The 22,409-nt window shown below is 44.9% G+C and overlaps 1 protein-coding gene across 1 annotated transcript in view; it reads left to right on the forward strand.

Annotated features, from left to right (window-relative positions):
* Window positions 1–22,409, forward strand: part of NUP54 (nucleoporin 54) — a 150,339-nt gene that overhangs the window by 98,659 nt on the left and 29,271 nt on the right. The window contains exon 9 of the mRNA XM_078676389.1: window positions 12,533–12,626. Within this exon, the coding sequence (XP_078532515.1) occupies window positions 12,533–12,626 (94 nt within the window). The remainder of the gene's footprint in view (window positions 1–12,532; window positions 12,627–22,409) is intronic.

Below are 22,409 nucleotides of genomic sequence, written 5' to 3' on the forward strand. Positions count from 1 at the left end.
AAGAATCTAGTAAATGCGTCCATTGACTCTGCCTCGGTTCCTCCTGCCTGGAAAAAGGCAATGGTCCGAGCATTAATAAAGAAGCCTCATCTGGACCCCGCGGACTTTGCCAACTACCGCCCGATTTCACTGCTCCCCTGGGTCAGTAAAATCGCGGAGAAACACATCAATCTCCAATTGGTCAACTACCTGGAAAACAATCTGTTGTTAGACCCTACACAGACAGGTTTCAGGCCTAAGCATGGAACAGAGTCCGCCCTCCTTATGGTAGTCGAGGAGTCCAGAAAAATCATCGATCAAGGAGGATCAGTGGCAGTGGTCCTTCTTGATCTCAGCGCGGCGTTTGATACGGTCAGTCATAACACCTTACTGAACCGTGTAGCAAACGTCGGCATTGTGGATAAGGCCTGGCTCTGGATAAAATCCTTCCTGAGTGACAGGTCATTCCAGGTGTTTGACGGACAAGCCGTCTCCTCCAGCATACCGATGAAGTGTGGAGTCCCTCAGGGCTCCTCTTTAAGCCCTGCGCTTTTTAATATCTATATGAGGCCACTGGCTGAGGTAGTTCGTCCGCATGGAGTTAAGATCATTTCCTATGCGGACGACACACAGCTGGTGGTCTCCTTAGCGCAGGAAGCCCAACATTCTCCATCGGGGGGTCTTACCAAATGTCTGGAGGAGGTGAAGTCCTGGATGACGCTGTCCTCATTGAAGTTGAATGGGGACAAGACAGAGCTCATGTTGCTAGGCCCGGCTGACCCGACCCTCTTCAAGTCATTATGGCCCACCTGTCTAGGCCCCCCCCCGGCCCCAAAAGATAACATCAAAAGCCTAGGGGTGTGGCTGGACAAGAACCTCACCTTTAACACTCAGGCCACAAGGCTCTCTGCCATCTGCTTCGGACTTCTTCGGACATTGAAGAAGGTCCTACCCCTGCTCCCAATGGAGGCCAAACAAACAGCTATTCAGGGCCTAATACAATCACGCTTGGACTCAAACAACGTCCTTTACCTGGGAGCTCCAGAGTACTCTTTAAATAGGTTGCAACTGGTGCAGAACTGTGCGGCCCGCACTCTACTGCAAATTCCACAAAGAACCTCAGTTAGAGAGGCACTGACCAGCCTTCATTGGCTACCAGTGCGAAAAAGAGTGACCTTTAAGGCAATGTGCATTGCCCATCAGGCCTTCTGGGATTCGGGCCCAAAACTCTTGCGTAGCCTAGTCAGCCAATACCACCCTGGCCGTGAACTACGTTCCAGTCAGGCCTTTATGGCAACAATTCCCAGAATCAAGAGATCTAGAGCAGGTGGAAGAATGTTCACCCTTAACGCCTCAAAAATCTGGAACACCCTTCCCCCTCACCTGAGATCTAACCCGAATCTTGCTTCTTTCCGCAAGCAATTAAAAACTCATCTATTCAAATCCCCGTAACCATTCAGCTTCCCGTTTTTTTCTTTTTTCCTCCTAGTCTCTGACAGTCTCACTACACCCCTTCTGGTTCCCTAGCGCTTGGACGCCTCAGGGCAGCAATCGCGCTGTACAAATGTATTTTCATTCATTCATTCATTCATGCCACCCCTGGCTGGCCATCCAAATCTGACACAACTGGCTGCACGACAGCTGGGGCAAGGTGGTGTAATCACCCTTTGCTTTAGATATAGTATTCCTATATCTAAACCTAAAATGGACACATATATTCCTATCAGTCACTCCTATGGCAGGCCTTAACAATCCTGAAGGCAGAGTGCGTGGGATAATGTGAAATGGTGCTCTGGCATGAGCTGAGCCCGTTTGCAGCTTGCGTAACCAAGTCCTAATAGCTGTTCCATGATAACGCTATACCATATACTCTTAAGTGCATTATGTACCTCGCGGTCATATGCTAACTTTGGTATAACATTATCAAAACATGTCGAGTAAGGTGTCATACGAATTGGAATACTAGCCCCTCGCCAATTCTGGCGACGGGGTTAGCATTCCACCCTTCTAGAGGGACACGACATGTTGGTAACCTGTAACCCCGGTTAAAGTCAGACATAGCCTCAGCTCCACAAGATGGATGCTGCCACCGAGACACAAGTCTGCCCTCCTGCTGCTGGGAGTCCTCCCAGCACAGGAGGCAAGGACAAAGGGTTTCCTGCCAGGGGCGGTGCCAGCACCGTCCCAGACAGGATTTTGTGTATCCTAGGTAGGCAGGGCTTTAGAGGAAGGTGACTGCAAGTGGCACCCCGGTGCTCACTATGCATAGGCCGGCTTGAACCAGTTCCAGGGGCACTCCAGCCCCTGATCTGGGGAAAGCCCGCCAAAGGAGAGGGGTGTAACCTCCCCCCTCTTAGTCCCACCCATAGGGCAGGACTTAGTCGCGTGCCAGCCCCCTTTTGCAGGATAAAGGTAGGAGCAGGCCCCCTTCCAAATTAGATCAATCTTTGAATCCTGAACCGACTTTCTACGAGAGGAACTCAAGACTCTTCCTAAGATTTCTCCCTTGTGACTAAGGAGTAGTCACCCTGCAGCAGCAGGCACCAACCAAGCATCGCGGTCTGCTGTAAGTCTCTCCTCCGGATCAAGACTGCCCAGCTCGACGAGAACCGGCTTCCCTGGCACCTCTGACCTCTACCTGCATCATCAGCCCAGCTGTGATTCGTGGGTGTGACGAGACCTCGAGGGACCGGCCATCTTCCAAGACTGCACGACGCTTGTCCAGCACGACCACCGAGTGACCCTCGACTGAGTGCTTTGGGGTAAGAGAAGCCCCGACCCTGAGCAGCTCCAGCACCGAAGTTCAGCCCCCCTGCATCCACGAGATCTGCGTGGGGCCCTTCTGCTCTTTGCTGCTCACCGCGTTGTCCAGGTCACTTGCCCGTTGGCTAGTGGCCCTCTTACGGCGCTTCACGACGACAAACACCGCTGGTCTGGTTGCTTCAGACTAGCCCTTGCTCCCCTCCAAAAGAGGAGCACCCTGGACCCTCCTGGTCCACTCCAGACTCCATTTTAAGTCCACCGCGTGGGCTTGCATTTGCCAAGACTTGTTGCCCCAATCCTGGGTCCAGCGATGTCGACAGCAGATACCTTCGTGGGACAGCTCGCACCTCCATCCTGGTCGCCGACAACGCCTCCTGGTCCGAGAGACTGCAGAGCCCAGCAGCGCCCACTCACCTGGTTGAGGTGACTCCGTCCGGTGCCCTCCTGGTGCCCACCTAAAGCACTGGCTAGTGATTCAGAACTTGGTCCCCTCTGCTTACAGGTCTTCTTCTTCCCTGATCCAGGCTTGGATCACCACGAACTTCTTCACTGGCCGCCTGCCAGCAACTTCTTTCTTCAGGCTCCTGGTTCGTCAACGAGGGTTTCCGACGCCACTTGAACCCTATGCAGCCGCAGCCCCTGGGCTAGGTAAACCGAGTACTCCGGTGCTCCAGCATAGTCCAACACTCTAAGTGTTCGGATCCACTCTTGTTTTCGACCCACCTAGTCTGGTTCGCCCGAGAACAGTAACTTTATCTTTACTAGCCTCCATAGACTTTTTCCCACCTTACGCGTGAGAGTTCCCACTCTGCACACGACGTCCCTAGGTCCCCTGCTAGTAATCTAAAGGTTCAGTAGTCCAGTCCTAGCGATTCTAAAGCCTATGAGAATAGTACTTACCTGCTAGTAATTTCGCATTCCACTTCTTGTGTATATGGTTTTTCGTGCCCCTCGGGCATTTGTGTAAATTGTGCGACTTTAAGTATTTTCATAAGAGTTTTGTTGTGTGCTTAGCTCCCTGTCTCATAAAGAGCCAGGGTAGTCTTGTTAGAAATAAATATACGTTTATTTTCATAACAACTTGTGTGGTGTCCTTTCACTTGGTGTTCAAGGGGTATATGTGATGGTAAAACAGCTGGCTTAACACGCCCTCTAGAGTCTTAGCCTTAGACTGCTCGTATCCATGCTACTAGGATAGCTGGTCTATAAGGTTGACTTACAACCAATCATCAATAAGGGTTGTCTGGACTGATACATAGTGATCACTAGAATAGTGAGCACTGCATATCAGGCCAACTTCTCACAATGAGCATGCCGTTATAAATAAGCAGTGTTTTCATTATTTTACAACCCACATGAATCGCTCAGTAAACAAGAGAATTCTTTACACTTTTTACAGATTCTGTGCTCTAGTGCACGCATGTGAGGTCCAGTGAAAGTAGCCACATGGCTCGAGTGCGTTTGGTACACCTGGTTACCACCATGTTCACTGACATCAGTTGAAGTCCATTCATTTCTATTAGTTTCTATGCAGTCCCTATGCCAAGGGGTCACCTCCATCAGCCCAGGCTTATTTTAGCCGGCAGCATTCAGGTTTCTGGCACTTGACCTACAAGTCGCAGACTGTATTATGTAGGTGGCTTAAAAATGTTTTTTTTTAAACCCTAAATTTAGCTCTTCTGAGTTAAGGATTGCGAAGTTGATGGCTGTGTACTCAGTCAGTCAAATAACTTTATTCGGTTATTATATACAGATAATCATAAAAGTACAATAAAATCACATCGTTATTAAAAGTGAATAAAAAACTGTCTGGGTTCATACAAATTCATACAGTAGGCTCATTACAATTTAGAAAGTTATTGATTTCCGTGAGATAAAAACGTTTTTAAGAAAAGCCGAGACAGATGCAACAGTAAATATATTATCAAGCTTCTAAATCCATGTACTTTAATATGGGCATTATCCATCTTTTCCTAGGAATTGTATAAAGTTAACAAAAAAGTAAAATATGCATATCAGATTGATTGGACAAATCGTCACAAGGACATTTAATAAGTTGCTTTGACCAATCATTCACATTAGGAAAATTTAGTAGCCTAGCCAAGATGCTAAATCTAAAAAAGAATTAATAGAAACCTTTCAAAGTCTTTCATCTGTAAAGTAATATATGGTTGGATAACATCCGTGGTCATTATCAGCTGATGTGAAATCAGAGTTTTTTGTAATTTCCACATTTTCCTTACAATCCTCCAAGTAAATTATACAGAGTTTTTTCAGCTCTTTCCTCGGGAACTGGGTCATCGACAAGGGATCTTCATAATAATCTTCATAATAATCCTGGTGACCTATTTGTATAAGGAACGTCTTAATGTACTGTAACCATTTCATCTTGTGTGCATGATCAAGATTTATTGCATTCCTCAAAATGAAACGGTTAAAAGAACATTCCTCTGTGGTCCAAACCCTATGCCACAGAAGAACCGGTTGCACCTTGATGATATCTTCCAGAAGTCCAAGTTCAACATGGCAATTATGGGTAGCCACACTATCCGGTACTGATAAAAGGTATCTAAGAAAATTATTTTCACTCACCTGAAGAATTTCACATTGGAATGCCCCCAAATACCCGCACCATATATAGCAATCGCGACACAACTTGCCTTATAAATATATAAGAGTTCTTTAATAGGTTTCTTCCCCATTTTTCTACTAAATGATTGAAGGGCCATTATAGATTTGGAGAACAGCAACCTCCTAGTTTTTACTGCATTACACCATTGACCAGACCTGTGTACTCAACTGGCTGAACTCTTTAACGTTGAGTCTGCGTGAGCCAGAGCCATTTGATATGGCATATGGTCTCACTTGCTAGACACTATTGTTTTTTTCTCCAAAAAAGGCTTGAAGCCTATCCATTGCTTACTATTCCTTGGCTTCAGTGTCACTTCTTCTTTGCTGCCTCCTAGTTGAACAGTGCAGGCCAAGTGTCACATCCTGTTTCTTTTCTGGTGCATGGGCCAAGCTCAGATTGCTTCTTCTTAATTAAAAAGATACCTTTTCCTGCTCCACTGAACTTGGCTCCCCCCTAACAGACTGAGAACTTGTAGCTTTCCAGCGGTTTTGTAAAATACGAAAGCTTCTTTTAGACACAGTCCTTTATAGACCACCAGGATATCAACCCCAAATGTCCAGCAACCTCCTGGCACTGCTAACCCCACTAAGATTAAGCATGGGCAATACATAGTTATTGGTGATTTTAATTTACACTTTGAGAACACCGAAGACCCTCTTTGTAAACAATTGGGAAAGGATATGAAAATGCTCCAACTCAAACAACGGATCACAGGCCCCACCCATAGAGCTGGCCATGCTATTGATGTCCCTTTTTCAAACATTAAAGCCACCAACATTTTGGACTTTGGCCCTCTAACTTAGACCGATCATTCACTGATTACTTTCTCTCTTATGTCATTAGACATAATAATAATAATAATAATAATAATCGTCCGAGAAAGCTGTTTGAGCTAATCAGAACACAATCCAAGGAACAACCCCAACCGCTCAGCACTGTGGACAAAGCACCCTCCTGTGAAGACTTCGCCTCTTTCTTTATCCAAAAAACCGATAACATAAAGAACGATCTCCTCATTGACGTAAGTCTTTACTCCAAACCCCATTGCACAGCACCCACTGAACCAAAAAACAATGCCACATGGTCATCCTTTGCCACCTATTCGGAAGAAGAAATTGGTAGACTGCTCAGCACTGTGAAACCAGCCAATCACCTCACGGACCCCCTTCCTGCTAACGCTGTCAAAGACCTTACCCCGTCGCTCCTCCCACTCTGGACTAAAATTATTAACAGTTCACTTCAACAAGGGACCATCCCCGACGCCCTTAAAGTTGGACAAGTCACACCTCTACTAAAGAAACCTACAGCCGACCCCTCTGATCTAAATAATTACCGTCCCATTACCAATATTCCGACTCTAGCCAAACTGTTGGAAAAATGCGCACAAGTACAATTGACTAATCACATTAATCAGTTTGATCTACTTAACCCCCATCAATCAGGTTTCAGAGCAGATCACAGTACAGAAACTGCTATGACTCACATAATTGACGACGCCCTTCAAATCCTAGATCAAAATGATACCTGCCTCCTCATCCTTCTTGATCTCTCGTCTGCATTCGACACCGTCAAACATGAGAATTTACTCGAACTATTAAACACAAGAATGGGTCTATCTGGAACTGTGCTCAAATGGTTCACGTCCTTTCTACACAACAGATCGCAGAAATTCAATAGTAACAACTTGATGTCTTCGCCAATACCTGTATCGCTAGGCGTCCCACAAGGATCCTTCCTTTCCCCAACTTTGTTTAACCTAGTTATGGAGCCTCTCACCACCTTGCTAGAAGCATCCAATGTTCACTTCCACATGTACGCCGATGACACCCAACTGTATCTCAAATTACAATCACCCAAAGACATTATGCTCTTGAATTCTACGATCAGTAGCACCCAATCCTGGCTGGCCGCTAATCATCTCAAACTCAATGCTCTTAAAACAGAGTTCCTCTTGATCTAACCTCCCGCGAAGATCACTACCGCTCAAATCTGGCTTAAACACCTAACGGCACTCAATGTTCAGCCCACCATCGTGGACTCGGCAAAATCTTTAGGCATAACACTTGACACCAACCTCAACATGCAGGAACACATCAACAAAACAACTAAGGGTGCGAACTATCAGATCAATACCCTAAGGAAACTCAAACCCTTCCTTCCAGCCAAAGATTTCCAAACTGCGGTACAAGCACTAGTCATCCCTCGAATAGATTACGGCAGCATCGCCCTCTGCGGTCTCCCCCTAACTACTACGGCACCCATAAGAGCTTCTCTAAACGCAGCAGCGAGACTCGTCACTGGATCAAAAAAACACTCACACATTTCCCCTGACCTGAAATCGCTGAACTGGCTGCCTTTTGAAGCCAGAATACACTTGAAAATCGCCTGCATGACGCACAAGGCTGTCCACCTGAGCTCACCCGGATACCTCGCTCAGAAGCTGACGATTTCTGGAGGCTCCAGAAACACTAGAGGCACAAACAATCTTTTGCTAAAGCCCCAGAAATTCCGCAAGGAAAAAACCTATAAACGCTGCTTCTCAGGAATGGCACCCCGGATCTGGAACTCACTCCCCCCTGAAACCAGGCTCATCTCCTCCACCATACTTTTTAAGAAAGAAGTAAAGGCTATCCTCATGGCTAAATACACTTGAATTATCACTAGGGAAGATTTTTACAAACGCTAAACCATCCTGTTCTACGGATCTTTTGCATTTTTGTATGACTCGTGTTATTGACTTACCTGATTGTTTACGCTACCACCTATTTTTATTTGTATCACCATTGATGTATCTATCTGACTACGCTACTGCATTTACCCTCCCCACCCCAATTGTTATTTACTCACATGCTGTACCCTTCGTATGTAAAGCGCTCTGATATCTGCAAAGATCTTGTTCGCGCTATATAAAACTTTCAAAATAAATAAAATAAATTAGCAGATAAAAACAATACTTATACTTCTAGATGTTTCAGTAGCACTCAAAAGACCTTGGCGTTGTATGAATGCTGAAACTTTCCACAAACCCTTTACTCCTTCTCCTACTGATTATTTGAAACCTCTAGAAGATCACATTAAAAACCTTAATACAGCAATTTCAAATACTTTACCTATTTGCTCCCCTTTGAAACCTAGTAAATCAGTTAGAGGCTCGCTCTCAGAAAAATGGTACTCTAATGATTTAAGACTAGCAAAATGGAAATGTAAAATGCTTGAACATAGCTGGAGGCGCACAAAATATATAACAGATTGCCAAATTTACAAAGTGGAATTGAAAAAATATCTCCAGGCATTAAGGAGACCATAATTCCGGTGACAATGGCTACCAGCGAGTGGTCAGTTCAACTCCACTAGTGTTTTCATTTTATTGCATTTTAATTGCTTTTACATGGCGCTTCATTCCTTTCACTGGTAAATCGATCGTATACCGCAGCTCTGAGGAGTGCTTGCTTGGAAGAGTGTTGCATTCCTATGTGGGGTGCGTGGGAAGAATGTTGCTCTGTGCGTGATTGACCAGGGTGGTGCTGTTATCCAGGAGTAGGTTACAGCGCCTGGTGTATCTGGTTGAAAGGATGTGGGTTGCGTGTGTAGTAGTAAGTTGGCCTTTGAAAGGCGATTTGACCCTGTGCCTTAGACATTGCCAACACCTCATTTCTGATCTTTCCTGTCCCGTTTAAACACTGAACCCTGATGTTTTTAATAGGCCGAATACCTGCCAAGCAAGGTGAAATTAATTCAATGAGAAAAACAAAGAACATAAATTCGATCATATAACAAGAAGGCACAGCTCATAACAGGTACATAGGAAAGGTACCTGCGGCTCCTGAGATGCAGGTCATTGCTCAAAACAGAGTTTTGCTCATGTATGGATGGAAAAGACCCTGCAAGGTGATGGACGTGCATCCCTTGCACAGAGTGCACGGACTCCTTATCCGATTTTTGGTCATCAGGGAATACTGGTCATGTATGTGTGCCATGACCTAGGCCTCTCTCTCTCAGTAATGGGGAGAGGATGTAGCCTTACGGCTAGAGCAGTTGACCTTGAAGCTAGGGAATTGGGTTCGTGTCTAGGCAACCACTCTCAACATCCTGTGATTCTGGGCAAATCACTTAATCTCCCTGTGCCTACAAAAATGAATGTGTCCATCTGTAACAAAACTGGTGCTCATGTAAAGTACTCTGATACCCGATGTCCCGGGTCTAGTTCGCGCTATATAAAACAAAACAACAAAAAAAAGATTTAAAAATTCAATACGTCTCCCCTTTCACTACGTTAAAGTCATGTGCTTTGCTATACAATACCAATAGCAAAGTAAATGGCTTTAAATTAATAAAAGGCAATACCTATTACATTTTCAGTGCTTGTTACATTCTCTACTCCATGTATCTAGGTGAGAGGGCAGACAAAATCTAGGAGAAAGAAGATCAGGGAGCAAGAAGGGGTTTATCATGGGCGAGGACCGGGTCCCTCATTCACCCTAATTCCCTTAGCTGGTGGCTGATGCAGATGGGCAACGCTGCAGAATCACCATGAACCACCTCCAGGACAAAATCTGTGCTGCCTGGATGCAGAGGTCTCGTCACTAACTACGTGATTGCTAAGTGCATTGCAGGTTAATCCGGACCCCTTGCTTCCCAGCCTATCCGTCACCCCCAATGGCAGCTATCGGAGGCAGGCACTGTGGTGGTTGATTGGTGACAGACCTGTATTGTCACAAAGCCACTGCACATCACCAAAGGCATTACAAAACTTAACCCTTGCCCGCTTACACTGGTCTCAAACAGGTGGTAGTCGCCATGGTAAAGTCCTGTGTATAGTACAGGAAAGGTTCTGCCTCTGGCTTCTTTTGCTTCTAAATTTTGGTTCATTATTAAAAAAAAGTTATTTTATTCTGAGAAGTTTTTTTATAGTCTAGAACTCCTTTTAAAGTGGCAATCAGTTTGAAGAGGCATTACATCAAAACATATGGTTGTGTCTACAGATGTGTAATATCTTGCATCGGTGTACTTTCTTTTCACACCAATACCAGCCCTGGTAATTTATTTATTTGTTGTCTTATTGTGTTCACCCCACCCAGCTTAGTTCCAAAGTGCTCTCATGTTTAATAAAAAAAAAAAAAGATAAGTGAGTGAGATGAGATGGGAGGAAAAAGGCTAAATCAATCAAGTATGTGTGAGTTTGGTATTCAAAAAAGCATATCGTGGGTGTGAACATATGCCATATGAGCTCCTTTTCTAAGTGCACATTTGCGATATGCTGTAGGCTGATACCAAGGTTGATGGAGAACCCTGTCTACCAGTAGGTAAAGTTAGCTGAACCACAGTAGATGATGACTGACAGAGACTGTCCAAAATTCATATATAACTTGTGTGAGCGTGTGTATTTTAATGGCGGCATTTGTTCTTGCTAGTGTTAAAATATCTATAGGTATGACCTAAAAATGTACAGCTTTTAAGAGATATGTGGTTGGTCTTTGTAGGTAGGTTGCAGCCCTATCCGATATCAAAATATCAGAAGGAAAATGTAAAATTTAAATTACTCAAATGTGAATGAAAGATTTGCCTTAAGTGCTGTTGGATTTTTTATTTTAGCTTGATTAGTGCTGTTGAAAGAAGCATTGCTGAGTTGTGTATTCACCATTGGCATTCAAATTTCCTTCGACTATGTTTTGCTTGATTGAATAGTCCTGGGAACTGTGCTTTTAGACCAAGCTAGTTTGTTGAAAGCAGATTTTATTTTCACATTGTATTTTTATGCTTGTGAGTTAATAGCTCTCAAAATATTGTATAGGTTCTCAAGCTGAAAGAAAGACAGGCCTTCGCGTTTGAGGTTTAATTTCTTTAGCAATCTTTTAGATTTTGCCAATGCCATAAAGAACATGCCGGGGGTCAAATTGAATTACTAAAGTCTGAGGGAATGATGGATCAAGAGTAAATGTTACTGAAATTGGGCAGTTAATCGGATTAGGATATAACGCATCAGTGGTTCTTATCCTGAGATCTGGGGACCCTTGGGGGTATGCGACGCCTATTCAAGGCGCCTGCGCCTAATTAGAAAATGTAAGTATTAACAGATTAGTAAAGTGTATGTAAATAAAAAAGCAAAACCTAGATTTTAAACCATTAATTCGATGTTAAAGAATTTGCAATTGGTGGATGAAAATTAAGTTGGTGTCCTCAGTTTTATTCGTGGGAACAGTGCAGATGTATCAAACAAGACATTGGGCCTGAGGACTAGGGCCCCATGGTGGTGGTCAGGGACCGCCGCACCAGTAGTCCGACTGCCATATTACGACTATGGCGGTCGTATAATTTTGGGACCACCGCAGCCACCAGGGTTTCCCCACTGCCAGAGGTCTCATGGCGGTACTCATGCTATGGAGCTGCTGGCGGTGAGGTCCCCCTTGTGCCTCAGGCCATGGGGATGCATGCAGGAGGGCACATGATGTGGCCCTTTTTCTGCATGCATACCGAGTTCCTGCATGGCATGGACAAAACAGTCTATGTTGTGCCGGAACTTGCTTTGGGGTTCTCATTGCCGTGCCTTTTTTTAAAGGCACCACTGTGAGCACACCAAAGGACCGGCTTCCAGATAACGAGAAAACATGTAATTTGGTAGGCGGCCGGTGTTTGAGTTTGGCTGCGGGGGTGGTGGCGTGCCACCCCGCTCCCACACCACTAAAGTCATAATCAGGCCATAGTATGGACAATGACTGGCCTCAATCAAATTAAAATGAAAAAAATATATATAGTTTGCACATTAACATATTTCATAATTTTGTGTTTTGTTTGATGAATGCTTCTTTCTCTATTTTTGTGTATTGTATTGAGATTCAAATCATCCAAATTGCTTAAGCCAGGGTGCCCGGCTTCCAGTTATAACTCAGTTGAGGTCCCCAGATTCCAATAATGATTAGGTTAGTATCCACAGAAGCTAAAAGGTTAAGAACCACTGAACTAGATACAAATCTGTCTTGAGTTGTTCATAACTACATTCTAAATTTTGACCTCTCTGTATTGGTTGCTTCACTGGTACTCAGAATAGAAATTGTAAGTAATGTAAAATTGATCAACGGATTAATGAGCTAGCACCTATGTTGCAATTGTACAACTCAGTCCTGTTTAATGTTCTATTTTCATCTTCATCTTTTTACATAGGCTCATTCCAGTCCCAATGGTGGGTTTCCGTGAGCTTCTGAGAAGACTGAAGGTTCAAGACCAGATGACGAAACAGCATCAAACTAGATTAGATGTAAGAGCCACAGCAAAACACAAAACTAGGATAATGGGTGTGAGGGATTTAAAATCTACTGTAGGTAGCCTGTACACACATTGTTGCAACTTCTACGTACTTAAAATAGACAGTCATTCAATTATTATCTTTCGGTTATCCTGATATTGTCTTAGTTTTGAAGTCCCAAATTGGTGCAGTTAAAATACAAAATTGACATTGTTAGATCTAATGAGCTGGCCAGTCTTTCAAATTGGAAAAAGTGAGTATATTTTTATGAAAACGAAAAATGCTATTGGTTTAAAAAAAATATAGAAAATCCTACGTAACTACCTCATCAGGGGTAGTAAGCACCATATCAATACAATAAATTACAATACTTTCTAAAGCATAAAGAAAGAGGATTGCATCCCCACAGATTAGGTTGGTTCCTAATATCTTTATGTTGGTGTTTCTTGCCTATATTGTAATTTTCTTTGATTATAGTTAACATATGCACTAATAAGACACTTGTTCCAAATTTTGTTTCAATGTAATGGTATCCAGCGATGCTGTCAGAATGTAGTTCACACGTTTAGGTGTCTTGAATTAATTGAAAAACTGCATCTCCGGAGCTGGTGGATGTGTAAAAAGTATTATGCTCTAAATGCACGATTCCATATTTTGTGGGTTCACTTTGCGCATTGTTGTAAAATATTTAAAGTACACAACCTTTTCGGAATTTGCCAGGCTTCTTATCAGGATGCATTATATATATATATGATCCTAAAAAATATTAAAATGAGAAAAGGGGATGTGGGTATACTGTCAATCGTGCACTACTTAGAAGAGCCCTTACCCACTTGATAAAATGTCCTCCGAGACCAATTTGCCTTTTCATTACCTTATTGAGAATTTTTACTTACATTTTCAATTTTCCTCGGGTTATTGCAAATCCCGGGACACCTGTCTTCATACACCTTGGGGCCTATAAAAGGCTTGTATTTAGCTTTATACGGCTTGAGTCTGATTTTCTTAAAAAATGCCATGACATCTTGAAAAAGTTCAAACATATTTGGTTTAGTGTTGGGGACAAACAATAAAACTTTAGACAATAAAGAATCCACAGCTGGTGCCATTCTTTTGCCAGAATGGTTAAAGATAGGAATTTGTGTCAAGGCCTCCAATATTGGCCAATCCTGGTAGCCAAATATCGATAGTTTTTTGTTGAAAGTGGCCCCTGTATCTGGGATGGTATCTGGGTCTTTTTTGAATTTGTAACCCATTGGGTTAGATTAACCTGTTGACCCCGGTGCGAATTCCGCCGAAGTGCGGGTGATTTATGGAGTGGGTGTGTTTCGGACAGTCCGACGCACCGAAACGGGTTAATTGACAACAACTTTTTCATTTGGACTGGGACCCTGGATTCACTAGAGGAGTTCCTGAGTTGTTTGAACCTGTGTGACCTCAATTTCAGATTCACAGCACACAGGAGTCCCAAGCAGGTAGAGTTTATGGACATTTTGATACAACATAATAATGGCGTGCTGGAGGTGGATCTATATGTAAAACCAACTGCTAGAAATACATTACTCCACTTCGATAGCTTCCATCCGAGAGCCCAAAAAAAAAGCATTCCCGTTGGACTATTCTTACGGCTGTAGAGCAATTGTACATATTTATCTGATTATGAATTAAGAGCTAATAATATGAAAGAAAAATTTGTTTTAAGAGGGTACCCGAGGTGTTTGATACGGGAAGCATTCAAGAGAGCACACTTCTATGACAGAGACCATCTCCTGCATAACATCCAGCGGTCTGGAAATGAGAAAATGGTATGTGTAATTCGCCACTCTGCTCTTAATGAGTAGGTCTGACAGATCATTTGTGCAATTTGGCACATTCTGAATGAGGGCGCTGGACAAAAAGAGAAAATTCCTAGGCCCATGTTCGCCCATAGACTGAACAAGTACCTCAAAGATCTGGTTGTACGTTCCAAATTGCCAAATTAGACCATCTTGGCTCAATCTTCTATTGTGGGAGACAATCCCATCATGGGAAACGTCTAATGTAATACATGCAAGGCATGTAATTTGGCTCGGGAGATAGCCAGCTTTACTCTAAATAAACATACAGTACACCTAAAAACTTTCAACAACTGCATATGGTAGTTTACTTAATTCTATATCCTTGTGACTTAGGCTATGTGGAAGAAACAGCTCGTCCAATAGCTATTCGGCTCACAGCACATCGTTCAGCTGTTCGCACCAACAAGATAAGTCCAATTGGTGAGACATTATCTTTATAAACAACATCAGCTGAAGAAATTGGACAGGTCATCCTTGAAAAAATTCTGACCAAAGACTGATGTGACCCCACAGAGATACGAAAGAAAGGGACGTATAAGAAGGGACGTGTTTTGAATTTTGACCTTGGGGGCACACAAACAAGGTTTAAATAATGAAATTCCCTGGGAGAATGGCATTCGATTTATTTTATTTATTTATTTTTTTCTTCAAAAACCTTTATTGCTCACATCTGTAAACCTACACAGCCCGAGGCCTACAACCCGGAGGCCGGCAGCGGCGGGATCTTAAGCCAGTAGCATATACGTTCATAATTTACACAGCCATATAGCCGACAACCCTGGGGTCCGGCGGAGTAACACACTTGTCGTTTATACCTCTGAGCGCGTTTGTTCTGTTCGTAGGATAGCCTATTGTTCCTCCCTAAGGGAAGCAGCGTTACCCTAAGTCCCAACCCATGTCTCTGCCTAATCCTACTCCTTTCTGCAATGGCCGTGTCATCCTATATCTAAAAACCTAACCGAGAAACAAACCTAAGCCCCCCCCCCCCCAATCCCTATGCACACCTAGCCCCCCAGCCTCACACATAGCTCTGGGTGTAGCATGTCGTATATCCCTGTCACTCCTGTGATTTCTTATGACCCAACCATGTGCCTATTTCAGCCTGTATGTTCCCTCCACTGTGTGTCCTAACCCGCCGCTCCTTAGAAGGACCCTTGATGTGTATCAGCATGTTACTATCAGGTCGTCTCTCCTCCCCCCCCCCCCCCCCCCCCCCCGATGTTGTTCTCCCCTCCCTAGGGGCTACGTCCACCCATATCCCTCTGCAGTGATAATTTACTATACTACATTACTACCCTACCCCTGTGGCCGGCATTATGACTGACAGTGTACTATCCAGATCTGCCTCCTCACCCGCTGCGCTCCCTGTGTCTCTGGCTCTCAGATGTGTTTCTTATAAGCCCCAATAGTTCTTCGGTCGGCTCGTAGGGGGTAGCATCTCGCTGTAATGTTTTGATTGCGTGCAGCAATACAGCATATCATGTGCCCACCTCTTTGCCGTAGGCAGTGGACCTCTCATCCAGCATAGGGCCACCACACGCCTTGCCATTAGCATTCCTATATCGACGAGTCGCCTAACCGCTACTTTCAGTCCTCTGGAATAGCCGAGTAGAGCTAACGCCCGATCCGGAACCAGCTCTAGTTCCAGTATCTTATTCAGCTCTGTAAATGTGCTGTCCCAGTATTTCTGGACCCCCGGGCACCACCATGCTAGATGCATGAAGTCCGCTGTTGGTTCGTGGCATCTCTCGCATTCTGCCGTCTGCCTGAGACCGTACCTGTGAAGCCTCTCTGGCGTGTAATATACTCTTTGGAGAAACTTGAAGTGTACTAACCTGTGCCTCCCGTTCAGCGATAACTTTTTTGTGTTCGCACAGCAGTATCTCCACATGCCGTCATCTATCTTGACCTGTAGGTCTCTCTGCCATGCCACTCTGGCTTTCATGAGTTGTTGCTCTCTATGCAACATTGCCGATTTGTATAAGTTTGTGATTAACTTGCGCGGAGCTTCTGTTTTGATAACGTACGTGAGTTCCGGTACCTCGGGCGGTTCTGCTAGATCTGGGCCCAAAAGGTCCAGTAGTGCGCTGCGCACGCTGTGATATTGAAAACGGAGCAGCAATGGGGTGTCACAGTGCTCCGCCACCACCTGTTCCCACGTTTTTGCTTGCCCTTCCAAGAATAAATCTCCCGCCCTGTTGATTCCCAGTTTATGTAGCGCTTGCACCACCCCTCTTTCTAAAACTGGTGCAAGCCATATAGCCCACTCTAAGGGCATGCAAGGGGTATAGAGGATCGTGCGGTGCTGAGCTTGCAGGAGGGAGTGCCAAGCATGGTTCGTGGCTTTTATGGAATCTAATATGCCCGTTCTGCGATTTACTGGTCTGAACACCCTGGTCGGTAGTGGGAGAGGATCCGCGAAGACTCGTTCCATGCGTACATGGGGGATATGCGCGTCTCCGTGTATCCACGTGTGTAGGTGTGCTGCCTCCGCGACTCTGTAGTACAGCTCCAGATCCGGAGCCCCCAATCCGCCCATATCATACGATCGCGTTAGAAGAGTCCACTGCGCTCTGGGTTGTTTGCCCCCCCCACGCTAGTTTAATCATGAGTTGTCATAGTCCTGTAGAAAGCTTTCGATAGGACCATCGGTATAGCACTGAACAGAAAAAGGAATCTGGGCAGCACCACCATTTTCATGATGGCTATTCCCCCCATTAGGGATAGCGGCAGCCTGCACCACTTCTCCACATGATCTTCCAGCTTGCTGTATGCCACTCCATAGTTTTCCCTTAGCAGAATTTCCGAATCCGTGTGCAGTTGTACCCCTAAATATCTAACCGACTCCTGGGTCCATTGCAGCGGGAATTCCATGTCGAACTTACTGGTCGCTGGGGTTAGGGGAAAGGCCACTGACTTCGACCAATTCACCCGCAGTCCAGAAAGTGCCCCAAATCGCACTACTTTCCTGAGCATTGATGACAGGTTGTTCTCTGGATCCCGGACATACAGCAGTGTGTCATCAGCGTACGTCGATACCACAATCTTATACTTCGGAAAGCTGACACCTTCGTTGCCATGGTACTCGCGCAGCACTCAGGCAAGAGGCTCTGCCACTAGCGCGTAAAGCAGCGGCGATAATGGGCAGCCCTGTCTAGTTCCTCTGCCAATCGGGAATGTGTCCGTCACTAGGTCGCCTAGACGAAGCCTCGCTGTCAGGCCATGGTATAGAGCGCCAAGCATCTGGAGAAACGGCTCGCCCAAGCCAAAGCGCCGCAATACTCTGGTCATGAACGGCCACTCAACAGTCAAAAGCCTTCTCCATATCGAGGAAGACTGCTATGGCCTTCGCGTCCTGTTTAACATGTTGCATAGTGCCCAGCACCGTGGGGATATTATAGGTGAGATTCCGACCAGGAATAAATCCCTACTAATGCGGATTAGGCGATATGGGATTTAAATTGGTCACCCTGCAGGGCAATTTTGCAAAATAATGTCTAATGGATACGCTCAACCCCCTTCAGAGGTACCGCCAACCTCCCCACAACCAAGTTAAATTAGAAAGAACAAGGAAGGAGCGTAATAATCACATGTGCGCAGAACCAAATATATGTAACAACAAATCACGATGATTTATATTCCATAGAGACGTCTTCTCAGTTTTTTCAATGATTTCTTTAATTCTTTTCGACAGATTTTCATAATTTACAGTATACTTTCGACAGCCGACGCGTTTCGTCCCATGATGGGACGTCCTCAGGGCTGTGAGAAAACATATACAGAAAAATAATCAAACGATAGTTCTTGATTTAAAAAAAGAAAACGTACAAAAGCCATTTTTTACTCTGGCTATACAGACAAATAACCCGTATCATCAATAGCTTAACGCAACGTGATCACATCTTTTGTTATCTTGTTTAACCACACTATTAGAATAAAAATGTGTCCAAAACAGTGTACCTGATGAACATTGCAAAAGTCTTGAAACGATTTAAACACACATTGGTTATAATCATTGAACTAAACCTCATTCCTATACGATTAATAAGATTAAGCAAGCTAAACATTGCTGTATTGCTCACGTTTCAAAGTTCTAATACACCACAATATATTGTATGACTGTTCAATAATACTTCGTTGGTTCAGTTTCAGAAGGCGACCCAAAATCTGTAGTGATGTATAATCTATAGACGTGTCAACGGGGAGAAAAGACACCTCTATTACTTAAACAAACCCATTAGAATGCATGTCTTACTAAAGAAAAATCCATGAAAGAGTTGGCTCAAGGCGAGTCAGAGTGGGGGAATGTTAGATAAAACCCCTGTCACAATTTGCCTGCTATTCAAAATATCATAATTGGTTGTATGCAATCCCAACATCCGATCCACAATCTTGTCATACATATCCAATGAATCCCAGAAAAAGTAAACTAACCATCTAGTTGCACTAAATGTACCTTCAAGCCCACAATATGACCCACAATTATCCTATTTGAACTTACTTAATAATTTATCATGTATTCCTCCTAGATCAATCTTCACGAATTTGCAAGTTCTGTAACCATGCTCGTCAGTATCATGTGGTATGTTATCCTGAAACCATCAAAAATAAAGCCTTGCTATCAATTTGCAAAAGCTAGAGGGAAACGCCATTCCTTCCCCCTCAAGACGCAAGTTTGCCTTAATAAAAGTACAACTCAACTTCTCACCTTAGAGCTAGTAAAAAAAAAACATCATCCTGTTCACTAAAAAATGTCGTTGTCTAAACTTCCAACATCAAGACTGTTGAAATTATCTAAACATAGAGAAAGAGAAAAATATATATCCCTCTATTAACTCTCCGTGCTAAATGTTAAATCGTCTCCCCTGGCGCACAGCCCCTTAGTTACCATCTCACCTATAAATCATTCCATAGCCGCCTTCGCAAACATCCTGTCGTCAGCCTTGTTCCGTTGACAATATTGGTGAAAGAGTGCTGCGTTTAAATAATCTTGAAAAAACCTGCCAAAAAAAATGATTAGTGGGTAAACTACATGCCGATGACCGTCACTTGTGCTAATATTATGATGTTTCCACCCTGGTCCGCTCATTCAATGCACCGTTCATTGGTCATGAACGTACTATGTCGAGGGATAGAAACATAAATCCGCCTATCTCATTGGTTATAAACTCACCAGACGTCTGTCCTAGTGCCGGGTGTTAGCACTAGTAGATGTACTACCCTTTATGTCTAAATGCCAGGGCCTTTGTGAGATATGCGACACCATTAACCTAATCCAACATTTAACTTATTTATATGATATCTTGCAGTTCTATTAATTAAAAAGGAGCACCCGGGCGCCGAGCTGGCGGCTTCTCAAAAACACCATATCTCAGTATTACCAGTCAATCTGGTCCCCCATTGGAGAATAACCTGAATACACCCATCCTATTGGTCGGTTGAACCACCTATCGTCTGACTGCTCCCTCGTAAGTTATACACAAACTAAATATCTCGTGTTCAGCACCCGTATATCTTGTAACAATGTCAACAACATATCCACGTTCTTAATATATAATCCACTTGTTCAAACAAGAAGAATCCCAAACACGGGTTCGCATTGTATCCTCAGACACCGTCTCTCTGACGTTCTGCATGAGGATTCCCCATATGCTGAACTTCCCTGTCTGCCTCCTCATTGTACTAGGTAATTAGTGTTTTTATTTCCTCAGCTAATGCAGAGTCAGCACTGCTCTGTTGCCGACTCTCAAGCGATGCCAGCTGCTGTTCTAATAGCGATAGTCGTTGTCGGATAGATTTGAGCACGCTCGAGTGTTTAAACATAGCAATGCCTCTTATGTAAACCTTAAACGTCTCCCATACAGATTGAAAACTGTCCACTGAACCTATATTAGTCTCAAAGACCTCAATCTCTTCTGCTAGCTCCCCCCGAAATTGCTCGTCTAACAGGGAATATGGAGGAAAACGCCATGTAAATGGCGGGATCACTTTCGCTGGGGAATCGAGTACCAAGAGGAGCGGCGAGTGGTCCAAGGGAGTCCGAGTCAGGACTGTACACTCCTTGACACGTCCCAACATGGCGGAAGATGCCAGCCAGTAGTCAATTCTGGTGTGGATATCGTGGTAGGCGCAATAGTGTGTGTAACCGCCGTGTGTTGCGTGTCTGTTCCTCCAAACATCCTCTAGATCCAGGTTGATAAACTCTGTTTGTAGTGTTTGCGCAGCAGCTGTGGGTCTACGTGGCGGGCCAGCTGATCTGTCAAGCGCGGGGTTTAACACTAGGTTAAAGTCGTCCTCCCCCCATCCCCCCCCCCCAAAGCATCTGTGAAGTAGTGTATGTGCGGGCGGTGTGCTCCAGCTTGCAATAAAATTCCGGGGAGTCATAATTAGGGATATAAACATTAATGACTATTAGATCCAACCCCGGCCCTTTGCATCGTGATATTACAAAGCGGCCCTCCAGATCCGCCTGTAGTAGAGTCCGAGTCAACTTCGATCTATAGTTGACCCATGTCAACACACCCCTAGAATGAGTCGAGAAACCAGCCGCTGCTGCATTTCCCACCAACTCTCTACTGAGTAGCATTCTGCTTGTGAGCGGCAGGTGCGTCTCCTGTAGGAGTGCCAAGTCAACCTTCTGTCTCTGTAGATAGCTCAGTACCTTCCTAAGTTTGCGGTAGTCATTAAGCCCTCTCACATTCCATGTGAGGGCCCGAAGCACAGCTGGCTTATCATTTGGAATCACTTCAGTTGTGCTTGTCATTGCTCCAATTTGCGTGCAACTGGTGTGACAGAACATCGTGTAGGTCCGGTGCAGGCAGTGTGTGCAAACATAATCCTAACAATCTCCCCCCTCTACCTTGCAAAACTGTTAACCACAAAACCTTCCCTCCCCCAACCCACAGCAGAACTCCCCCAACCTGGCCTTGCCAGACCCGTGCCCACCCAACCCTCCCCTTCACCCCAACCCTCAACTTTGTCAAAGAAAACTCCGGAGTGCATTGCGCGCGGGGGCCAAGGTCGCCAAGCAGCCCAAGTACTCTATTGTTGGCCCTTTCTCTTGACGAGCCAAGTCCCCGCCGCCACCACGCCCTGCGGTGTGCATCATTAGAACACTGAAATAATACTTATCATTACTCTCATTGAGCCCCCCTTCTCAGTCCCCCCCCCCCGTCTGAAAGTAGACCCTCCCTTGTGGACCCAGGGGGTGTAAAGTAGGTAGACATCTAGTTTTCATATAAGTCCCGTATATCGACCTGTCTCCAGCCCCTCTCCCCTGGGTCAGCAGTCTCATTATCTATGCTTCGAACCTTTGGCATCATACCCAAAACCGCCACATGTATCGTTCACATTCACTCCCTCTGGGGAGTCAACTCACATGTACATAGTTCCATTCGCCATTGGCGAGTCCTACCATACTCTCCGCAGTTCAAGGTCACTCCTGTCCATCAAGCTGGCTGCTTCCTTCCCCTTCTTCCAGCGATCTGTTGGCGCCACTGTTCTCCTCCCTAGTCCAGCTTTTTAGCACCTGTTGTAGCGCCCATGGGTCGGTGAAGAGGTGCGAGCGGCTCTGCTGGTTCACCCGTAGTTTAGCCGGGTATAACATCGCGTAATCCAGGCCAAGTTCTCAGAGTTGCTTCTTGAAGGGAATAAAGTACTTGCACGCCTCCTGGACCCTAGCTGTGAAATCCGGAAATAGCGAAATCTCCGATCCCACAAATTGCAGTGATGCTTTGGCCCTTGCCAACCTGAGAGCAGTGTCTCTGTCGCGATAATTAAGTAGTTTAGCGATTATGGGGCGAGGAGGAGCTCCGGAGCGCGGACATGGGCCCAGCGAGCGATGCGCCCGTTCTACCACAAACATTGTAGAGAACACCCCTTCGCCCAGAAGTGTGGTGAGGAGTCTTTCCACAAACATTTCCATTGTGCCCGTCTGAGTGGTTTCTGGCAGGCCCGT

The sequence above is a fragment of the Lissotriton helveticus genome, chromosome 2_1 (assembly GCF_964261635.1).
Source record: "Lissotriton helveticus chromosome 2_1, aLisHel1.1, whole genome shotgun sequence".
Classification (NCBI taxonomy): Eukaryota; Metazoa; Chordata; class Amphibia; order Caudata; family Salamandridae; genus Lissotriton; species Lissotriton helveticus.